The 11,517-nt window shown below is 44.0% G+C and overlaps 1 protein-coding gene across 1 annotated transcript; it reads right to left on the minus strand.

Moving 5' to 3' along the window:
* Positions 1-6,966: 6,966 nt before the first annotated feature.
* T265_05939 (hypothetical protein) lies at positions 6,967-10,266 on the minus strand (the record flags this gene model as incomplete). The annotated part of the gene is made up of 1 exon (XM_009171086.1): positions 6,967-10,266. One exon carries the CDS (start codon positions 10,264-10,266, stop codon positions 6,967-6,969), a length of 3,300 nt encoding a protein of 1,099 aa, XP_009169350.1.
* Between the last annotated feature and the right edge of the window lie 1,251 nt (positions 10,267-11,517).

Genomic DNA, 11,517 nt, shown 5'->3' on the forward strand with positions numbered 1-11,517 from the left:
TTCCATTACCGCCTCAGTAGCCCGATCACCAAATTCGCCGTGATTTTATCCGTTAGCTATGCATCTATCTCGAACAATCATTCAATCAGCTTAGCATTTTCAAATGTTTAACACTCGGGGATGGCAACCACAATCTCACACATGATTTCAACGCCAATCATAGATACTACCTTAACCACAGTTACCAGCACGTGACCTCTGTTTTTGCTATTTCGTCTAGTCTTTTAGAGACCCACCAACCTGTGTAATTCCACTGTTATCCACTTGTTTCTATAATAATCACCTAAACCAAATGCCTAACAGAGTGAGTATCCTACCATTTCTTGCATTCCTACCTGTTAATTCCCACAAGGCCAATCGTTATTGACGTCTATACAAGGAATGAGTTCGGTCCCTGGCAAAGGGAACTTCGCTGCTGACCGCTCTGATCACGCATAATGGCCTGATCAAATTCCTGGTAGTTGCCGACTTGCTGGAACATCTTACCCATTCGCCCTAATTCAGCGGCCAATAATCATTGTGTATCAGATCCAAGTCGGTGTCCGCTAAATGTATCTTTAAAAGTTACCCCTCGGGAACTTATTCTGAATAGTTGAATTTCGCGCCTGAACCATTGACTCAGTTCAACCGATTCCCAATTCCATTAGGAAACCAGCACTTTCTTCAGCTGCAGGATTTTAGCTCACTTTTGAGATCAGTATTTGTTTATTTGCCTGTGCACCTGTGCACATTTATATGAAGACTACAGGAATTCTAAATGTCCATACCCATGTTTGCATGTCTATCCATATTACATGTGCGTGAATATTGATCAAATATATTGATGTTTACCTCAGTGAGACAAACACACCCATGTAAGCCGTCGTAGTTAACTTATGCACGTTTGTTTCTCCAGTACGTCTAGGCCCGTTTGTTGAATAACGAAAGATTTATCAGCACCCAGTTAAACGAAATATTTGGATAAATACACCAACGGTCACGGCTCGGCGCTTCATTCCACAATCCCCCCATCTGACCAAGCGATTCGGTTAGCTGACTCGCAAACTCGGTGGAGTTGAAAATGTTAGACTGTGCACCAGATACACTCATTTGCATACCAACTTGGGTTTCACGGGTGACTCAACTGAATCCCATCTGAATATCTAGTTTATGATATTCTTCAGGTGTGGCACAAAAGCCGCCTCAGGTTCCAGTTGATACCATATTCGAGATATCATAGCAAATTTTCATACTGGGAACTACGCACAAGGTTTCTGAGGCGAAACGGTTCGTGGGCTGCGGGAGAGTTTTCAGTAACCTTTTTCGTTTCTTTCATGAAAAATTTAGGTCGTTGTTATGGGGGCAAACGCACGAGAAAGGCACTGTCGTTTGATAGTCCCTGATTCGATGGGAAAGTTTGATCATTCTCCGTTAGAAGAATATCACTTAGTAGAAGTCAAGGATGACATTGAAAATTTGTTTCCTTATTATGTGGCATTTTATTTCCCTCTGGCGCAAAATAAAATAAAATGGTGATTGATGTCAACTGGACGGAAAATGTTGAATCATTTATTTAAAAAAACTCAAGCGATGGAATCAAGTGTACCACATAATGAAGAGAAGCAGATAAGAAAACTTGAACATTATAAAGCAGATTGATAAATGATGATCGCAGACGCCTGCTGATCGATTCGAACATTTGAAAGACTTCTATTAGTTGTCACCACCGGTCTGTCGGACCGTTGATACTTCCAGACAATCCGACTACCTGTCAACCGTTTTAATTATTTGATTTTAATTTAATCGGTTTTAACAAACAACCCCTCGACTTTGAACATTACAGGGTCCACATAGCAACAGTATAATGAGACCCCGGAAAGCCTAACTACACGATTTCGCTGCTTCACCAAGTGGACGAATGAGGATCGAACAAGTCTGGAGCCGAATTACTGGCCACCTAAACTGAGAATTCTCACTAAAGGGCGAACGATGCTGTGTGACAGGATGTTCCACATTCTGATCCTTTGAATGTTGTGCACGTAGTGCCAAGACCATACTTTGACACTGTTTAGGTTCCTCGCGGGGCCTTAATGACCCTTCGGACGAAGCAGTCCGTCAGGGCGCGCCCAGACAGAAGAAAAAGCACATGTGCACAGAGTGACGCATCCCCAAGGTCACCATCGGTTCTACACGTCCGGAAACTAGGTGAACCGGCGGCTAAAGCACATGTGCACAGAGTGACGCATCCCCAAGGTCACCATAGGTTCGACACGTCCGGAAAGTAGGTGAGTCGGCGGCTCCCACCAAACACGGCCTAGCAACACACGACCAGCGTAGTGGGCCTGAGAATGTTCACGACCGGAACACCACCATTGTCTGTACGGAGTGAGCAAGTGAACGACCGTATTTGGCCAATTAGTCATCCTATATATTTACGCAGACATTCTTTATGTTTTGTCCTGGCAATACAGTCGTGTCCCGAGTTCTCTGTCTCCTCCCTATCGCGTAGTCTGGCAGGCTCAGTGCAGGCGTAACCCAATAGCTCGGCCACCGCGCAAGATACAACACAGTCTGACCTGTCAGTGAGAATCCGATCGGGTGCTGAGGATTTCTGATAAGGATGAAACATCTGTAAAGTGCTTCTCGACTTTTCAGTATAGACTGACTTCAAGTCATGAAGAAATCTCCATAAAAATTCCAAAATGTCCTAATACCACCAAGATTAAGCTCTTTATTCTTGAAATAAAGTGAATGTGTTGGGAGGTGGAAATTTCCTCCAAAAATGAATGCGGCCATCGACAATAAAAAGTTCAAAATATCTAATTTTTGGGCAGATCACCAGAATAGGAAGGCCGGAAATATCATACAAAATTCCATACGGTCCAATAGGAGAAAACCCTGAAATGAATTGCTCCATAATTTATACAACAATAAGGAATGAGGAAATCCCCTTAAACAGCCGCCACCAGGTGTCAAGAGCTTGGGTTTGTCCCGCAAAACTGATATGGCTTTTTAAAATGGCCCGGCAACGTGGAACTATGTGAAGTGAACAAGTAACGAATAGGCATAATGAATAGGCATGGTCATCACAACACAACACAATGGGTGTGGATAAAGGTCATTAAAATTCAGATATTTTATCGATCGATCGGTATTTAGGACTAAAGATCAAACGATCGTTGGATGGTGAAATCCACAGTAAGCTGAGCAATGCATAATAAGCGGTTACAGTTTTTTTAGGGATAATTTGCTCTTGTCAAGAATTCCCTTCCGGCTCAGCCATGTTTGCAGTTCATCCGTTGGGTATACTCCGTGGATTTACAAAAAACTTATTTCACTCATGTTGTGAATAAATATCTCATTTGCAAGCCAAGGTAGTATTGACATAAAAACAAAAAAAACGCATTTCCGGTTCATACTGTACTTCAAGCTAATGCGCCGTGCAAGCGCTGTCTCGGGATTTCCAGGAGTCGCCATTTAAAGTAGCCGATTATTTTTTTCTTTGTGAAAGGCACTGATTAAACGGCAGGGCAACACTCGCCGGTGTTCCACTGGAGGCTCGTCTTGTTTCGCTCCCATCGGAAGCAATTCCTTAAAGTTTAGTGAAACTCATTGCCAGGACCGTCAAATTTATGAAAATTATCCCAGAATACCCTACTGAGACTTTCAACTTCACTAAACGCCGACCAGACAGTCCTGGATCAGAGTTAGGCAGTGCAAGTCAGCCCTTGATCAAGGTCAGATAGTGCTATCTCAACGCGAGGTCGTTGAAGCTTCGCATGCGCGCTCGGTTGTTTCAATAAGGCTGTTGTGTGGGGCCCATTAGCCGCACAATGGTCCTAACTGCAAAACCTTTACAAGTTGAGTAAAACATTTTGCGCCAAAATGTTGCATCTTGTTTCATCCATATTTTTGCAGCTCACCATACTTCACTGTCAATCTCTTGCGGAAAAGTCTGGTGGAATAATTTCTAAGCATCGCTGAGACCCTGGGATGCCTAAATGGGGCTCAAAAGTTTGAACTGGTACTCTCAACTTGATTGCCCGATTGCCTTAATCCATCAGGGATACGTCATAGCTCTCGAAATTCCAATTCCATTGTGCGAATACTGAGCGCCGTTCCTTGTCGGTGTGTCTCTTTTTCGGACAATAGGCACTGGAGCGGGGACAGCAGTCAGATATAACATTTATTACTCATTTTAACAACAGATTTGTTCAACTAATCAATCATTTAACAATCTCGATGTTCACCCATAGATTAACCTGCCTCATGAGTTACGGTTGATTTAAGCCTGTCCAAGGTGACTTTTTAAGAGAGTTGTACTGCATCCCCTCAGCTGAACTCCCGAACTAGTTTATTTTATACTAAATCAGCAGAGATTGGTCCTATCGAGGAATATCATTTGAACGCAAGCCTCGTTTGTACGATTTAACATCTAGGAACAGTGATCTAAAACAGGACAAACTAGTCGTACTGAATACATCCGATCGAGTGGTGACTGAAGTCAATCGCTAAATGGTCCAACTCCTCGGTCCTCCATTATAACATCACTTATTGGATCTTCTTCTTCGAATAGTGTCGTTTGAGTTTTTTTTGATGGGAATGCTTCGCTGTCCTTTGGATCAATGTAGTAAGTGGGGGAGGAGCAATGGTGAAGCCGTTTGACACGTGCGCATAGTTGGAAAGCCACAGACGGTTTGCGCCGAGCCCAATATCATGCTGGATGCAAGTCCTTGATACAGACCCGACAGAATAAGAGAGACGGGAGAACATGCAGAAGCTTGCTGAAAGTTATCGACTGGTCTGAACACGATAGGATGGCAATCAACACTGATACCATTTAAGTGTTTATCATTAGGGCACAATCCACCGTCTACCCAATCCTATGAGTGTCAGGGCGCTACCGCACCTTCCGCAGTGGTACATGTTCCGGACGTGTTTCTCGCACAGACTGAAAGCCATGAGTTTATTTCACTGTCAGGAGTCACCTTTGTTGATGTTGTCCTGCCAAAAGAGCATAAGTTTTACAATACACGCTCTCACAACCTTCGAGCTGGCTACATAACGTTGTGTGTTGGGGCCCCAGTTCATGCTGGTCGAAACGACATACGACTGGATCAAACAACCATTGCAACTCTGCCTCAGATCATGAAGACAGCGATGTATGAACATTGGATCCAAACAGCAGTGTCCTGACAGGGAAATGCATCAAAATGAGCGAATAGCCATCTGAAAGGCGTTAGATGCGCGGATGCGGAAAACTCCCTTGTAGATGGTTATTAGATAGTAGCTAAACAAGCCTTTATCAATAACGTAATCCTACTTCATTCCTTTGTTGATTTCAAACTCGATGCAATAGTTACGTGGGTCTACACCCAGTCTTTCCTCTCGACAGAAAATGGTTTGCCATTCACACAAACGGACCTTCGTGAGACGACCTATTCCACCCCTCTGTTCACTGAGTCGAAGGCTTTGCTACATATCACAATCAGTGCATAGGGAAGTTCATTCGTAGATTTGTCTCGGGCAAATCATACTTCGATCGCTTCACAATACTCTTCCCCAGTGGGGAGGATGCGAGCTTTAACCTTCTCTGCAGTGCACAGGGAGTTGACTTCGTGGTATTGTCCATCTTCCGCCAAATTGTTTTCCATTTTCCATTAAGTAGGCAGCATGTGCAGAGGTTAGTTCCACACTGCCGGTTAAACAGTCTGTCGGGCGAGCCCTCCATTCCCGCTGCTTTCCCATTTTGTAGCTGGCTTATGGCTGGCTAAAGTCCTGACGTTGTAGGTTAATGCGGAAAGGGGGCCATAACTTAACTTCAGGTCTCGTGGTAGGTTACATAGTCTAGAAAAATAATGTTTTGAAGCAGCCTGAATGTGACTAGACTTGCTAAGTTTTTGCCGGTATGTTTGCTTTCTTCTAGGCAGTGGATTTCCTTCACTCGGGCAAAAATGTCTTCGTGATCAGAGCGATCCGCATACGATTAAACTTGTTCACTTCAGTCGGGTCAGCTATTTCAGAAGACTGGTGCTGGCGCTTCTGACTTGTTTTTGGACGGCCGCATCTGTCGGATCTATACCATACCGAGAAACAGTTGAATGAGTATTATTGTCTACTCCTTGAATAACCCCATGTGACAAGTGGTGTCCGCCCCACATTGAACCAATGAAGTCCGTAATATTCCACCGGTATTGTTCATTGATCCCGAAACAATGAATGTCAGATTTCCTTGCGGTTTGATTGGATAGAAGTACTATGTGACTCACAAGACAGATACATAAACCGTTGTCATATATCTGATCAGGCTATTTGACTATTTGAGAGGACATTCAAATAGATACTTCCAGAAAAATTCTTTACAAAGGATGGATATTATGAAAACTACAGAAAATCGACTTCCGATTTCACTCTTGTTGAGGATTATGTCAGATGGGTCCAGGCACCCAATCTCCATCACCCTTATTTCCTATTGAATTCATACTCTCCACAAACTCAGACGTACTTGGAGATGACATGTTCCCCGTAACGGCGAAAGCTATTCAGTGAACCGACCGATCCTTCTGCATCAGTCTGATAATGCCGATTCAGAGGAAGACATGTAGCTGATATCCTTTCATGACTAGCTGCATTCTACCTTCACGATTAGCATTTGCAAATCCAGGCCTCAGTGACTTAGCGATTATCAAATTCTCTCTGAGGATTGTGAAAAATTCACTACTATCCGCTTGACTTCTCCTAAGCACTCAAGTGTCCTAACCAATAACAGTTGGGCTGAAGCAAGAATTCGCCCCAACTAGTTCACTTAATTTTTTCCTGACAGATGTACCCTAGAGGAATGTAACAGTCTCTAATGAACCAACAAATTAGATTGTGGCCATTTTCATCAGAAAGTTGAAAACGATATTTTGGAACTCATAATTTATTTCGTTAATTCGAAATAAGACCGTGGCAACACGCAACAGCCACCGAGAATAAACGGAAAACCTAGAATCCGACACTAGGACATAGGAATGGTACACATTTCCGAATAATACGGGTCAACGCACTGGGTCGCTGGCTGAAGTGCTTTTTAACAAACTCCCAGTCCGGAGTGGCGGTGGTGGCACTTTCTTCGGACAACTGACTGGGTTTTGGTTGTAGGTCATCACAGACTTTTTTTCTCATTAGTGACGGCACATCTACCACATCATTTCTCAAACCAGAGGCGAGCGGAAAATGGAAGGTATGGTCTGTCAACATATGGTCACCCGAGGTCGGTGTACCAATGCTCCGTGATCGACGAACAGAAACTTTCATTTCGTTTCCGGTAGTACCCTGTTTGTTAAGAATTGACAGCGAATCTGACTCAGTGTCTTCTCTCAAAGTTTCAGAGCCTGCGGCGATATTTCTGTCATGGATGTTTAGAATGACCTTCTCTGAGTCCGGTTTTATCGATTCTGTTGTGGAAGGCTTTCGAATAATTTTTGATGATCGTTCGGTACTCCGAGACACCTGCTGCTGGCTTTCGTTCGGTTTTCTGACTTCTTGTTTTGCGTTCCCCAGATCCTTTCGGTCTTCTTTGGAACTCTGAGACACGATAGCCATCGGTTCCCCTCTTTTTACAATTTCCATGGATAGGGATGCCTGTGATGTTTGACGCCCATCGACCACATTCGAATTGTCTTCACTGTTTGGTGTTGCGGACGTTCCTAATTGTGAACTTAACAATTGTGTAGAGGGCTCAATTATTCCAGTAAATTCCACATCTGTCTGAAAATCGCTCATTTGAATTCGGGTTTGGACCTTCGAGTAATCAGGGGAATGGCCGCCCATTTCTTTAAATGCTGATACAGCTCTTGCGCCTTTTGTTTCTTGAGCGTGTGTTGTGTTGGGCTTGAGGTTATCCTCGAAGGAATACTGGAATCGATCGTCTGTCTTCTGCATGCCATCTCTTTCCATCCTAAGCGTGGCAATTATATTATATGGCTTGGCATCGAGAACCGGATCTTTCGAAGCATCGAAAACCAAAGACTTTGAGCGAGAAACCCGATTGATCTTCGTAGTTTCGAACGTTCCATCCTTTGTTGGTGGCCTTCTAGAAACTCTTTGTGTAGTCACCCTCTCATTAGTCTCAGACTTGGAACGTGTACCTGACCCACCGGCTAAGTTGCTCCTCCTGAACCCAGACTGTTGAATAGGTCGAGTCAACACAGAACTTCTGTTTGAAGTCATACGACGGGAGACAGTGTTCGATTTCAAAGTCAGGTTCGCAGGTTTACGTGTTGTTTTGGTAACCGCTTGTCCACGTCTAAACTGACGCTGAATCTGTGTCCTACTGTGGGAAACTTCCAGATCGCAGGTAACAGCACTAGCTGGTCCTTCGAGGATACTTTGAGTTAGTGAATCAGGTTTGACCAAATCCTGTTCTGAACTGATAGAGTTTAACTCGTCAGTTAGCGTTGTTTGTGTGAACTGTAGACTGAACTTCTGTTGTGGACCCTTGGCCAAAGTTGCAATTGGATAGTCTGGAACAATAGTAGGGATTACCTGTTTTCTAAGATCTAACGTGTTTTGCTTAGGAGCATGGGAACCAGACTCCATCACCAGTTCGTATAAGGCAGCTTGGCTCAAATTTTGTCTATGAAGTTGCGAATGTCTCATGCCACCTGGCAGAAGCAATTGTTGAGAATAAATCAAACTGGGCACAACAAAAGGGCCAGATCTCCTCTTGGGTGCTTCTACATTTTTTGAATGAACTTTAGAAGCATCGCTGATCAAGGCTAGTTGAGTAGACTTGAAACCTTGTATAGAACGGTTTTCAGGGCTGTCAACTAATAGCTTTGATCCCAGGTAAGGGCTGGAACATGAGGGGCTGGATAAAGTCGATCCAGCTGAAGGGCAAGAACTTTCACCACAAATTACGAAATCCTGCCTGGAATCGTCCGATTCCGCTTCTGTTAAAATATGCTCTGTTTTTGCTGAACACTGTTCGACAGAGCGGTTACTCGGAAATTTGTCGGCCCCGAGGACAGAGGTGGAGTCTCCTTTCACCATCAGCTCGTCATCTATATCATCTTTAGGCGCCGTAGTCTTATCGTCAGCATTCTTTGTGTGGTTGTGTTTTGGTGAATTTGAAACTTTTGGTGGACCAACCTCCAGACGATTCGAACATTCGTCTGAACCCTTTTGACTGGCTTCTTTGATTTCATTTTCAGCCGTTCCTTCGTTTTTCAAACCCACTTGTCGAGTGCACACACTCGCACGCTTTTGCATCGAACTACAGTGGATGGAATATTGGGTTCTGATAGTTGGTTGCCTTCCAGTAGCATTCCTGTTTTGTTTCTCTGCAATCATTACAGTTTTCTCACCAGTTGGAACATTACCACCAATTGAATTTTGTTTCGGGTTGAAAACAAATTCCCTTGGTTGCTCTACCCTCGACTTAAAGCTTTGTAGGTTCCGTGTTAGAGCAGTGAGCACCGTATCCACTGGTGTGCTTTGCTCAAGGACCTGGACGTTTCTTCTCTCAGGCTGCATTGCCAATCTCCTAGAGGAACTTCGCTTCTGGTGACTTTCTTCACCAGATGCTGGTTTGGGGAAGTTTGTAGACTGCCCTGCGAATCTGGATAGGTTTACGTTCCGTTTTTGGGTCACAGTTGGAGTTGTAAATACGTTGTGTTTATTATGGTGCACAGTTTCTACCGGTGAAGGTCTGGAAGCCGTTAACACTCTTTTCAACTGGTTAAACAGAGTTCCTGAACATGAGGAATAGCTAGGATCTGCCACAGAGCTAGAGTGTTGTGAGCTCCGAGAAACTGTGGATAATAACGGACGTTCCTGGAGGTGTTTTGCTATTGACACACTGGACCCTAATCTTTCGATCTTTAAACGTCCAGAAAGTTGTTTTTGAGGGACAGAACACCCTCTTGTTCGTAGCACTTCCTCTGAAAAACAAGAGGCACTCTCATAGTAGGAAAATGGAACAGTTTTCTGATCTCCACCCACACTTCGTCCCTTTTGAGAAGAAAGTGCTTCATGATATATCTTTCGAGTAGTATAGAACGGCGACACCACGTCGATCAGTTGGTTACAGTAATCAATGGATGGCTCGTCCCGTCCTGTTAGTTCCACTATCGTTCCTTTTGTCCACGGAGTAGCTTGATAGTGCGGGTTAAGAACTCTTGCCTGAACACTCAACTCGCAGCCTGTGTTCAACAGGACTTCTTTTATTCGTGTATTGTTCAGTTCTCGAGCGACCACCACAGGACATGCTTGAAATGAATATTTCTTCGTCGCGCAGGTCATTGATATTCAAGCCGACACATCAAATGTTACTCAATTCGGCTACGGTCCGTGGTTAACCATTAAAATTGGTCATAGTGACGAGAATAATACCATGTGAAAAATTCTACGTCACATTGCATAGTACACAGCTGATGACTGGGGACCCACATGGTTCAAAACATTGATTGGAATATTGATTTATCCATATTACCCACGAGGCCAACTGTGACGTGTCAGTTGGTCTCCGATGCATGTGCAGATGACAAAGCAGTTAACGGGCGGATAACAGGTAGTCCGAAATGAGTAAACTATCGGACGGTTGATCATTGTCAAGATAAAAGGAAGTTGGATCGATCAAATTGCCTTGTTTACACCTGGGAGCATTCTGAAATTAAAAGATTTCACGTCATATCCCAGCAAGTAACACCATACAACCTCACTCATCGGGGATTGTGATGATAAGAGGGAGCTGTCGTCCTCTCACGCCTGCTTCTGTGAAGAGAACACGAGCGAAACAAAAAAGAAATTATATAGGTTTCAACACATTCAGGGTTTGCTGACCCAGGTGGTCGACTGGAACTAAGTGAGGACCAATGCTTCGATGGCCCCGGTTGGATCCTCAAGAACGCCTTCAGACTGACTGCTTAACTCGAACCTTGTAACTTCGACGGGTGCTATTTACGAAAGAGCAACCCTAACTGCAGATTGCAGCGGGTGACTGAAAGCTTGTTCTCACCAGCCCAAATTTTGTGTCCATTTCAATATCCATCTAATCTCCTTCCACACTACATACAGAACTGTACTTATTTCTCTCATCTCTCTCAGACTGATCTTACGATGCATAAAAGGATTTGATACCCTAGTCTTTGTTTCAGTAGAGATAGTGGCCAGACCTGGTTAGTCACGTGATCAGGGATAACCATTGATCATTGCAGTAAGAAGATAAAGTTTGGAGAATGTCCACATTTTGTTAGTATGTTGTCAGCCACGAACTGAGAACATTCAAATCAAATGGCAAGAAACAAATAATCCAACTCAAGTTCCTTTGAGTTCCTTTCCGATGCGATCATCCACGACGATAAAAAAATTCACTCAGCACCCACTCATAACACTTTGGACCCTCATGTTAAGTTAGCACGGAGCTAGAGTCCACATCGCGTGCACTACACTTCCTTGGCTGACACGCACACCCGAAGGCAACATGGTTTCAACAGTAGACTAAGAGCACTGTGCACACAGTAGGTCGACCGAAGAGTAGCACAATCTGAGGTA

Source organism: Opisthorchis viverrini, assembly GCF_000715545.1.
Source record: "Opisthorchis viverrini unplaced genomic scaffold opera_v5_118, whole genome shotgun sequence".
In the NCBI taxonomy this organism is placed as follows: Eukaryota; Metazoa; Platyhelminthes; class Trematoda; order Opisthorchiida; family Opisthorchiidae; genus Opisthorchis; species Opisthorchis viverrini.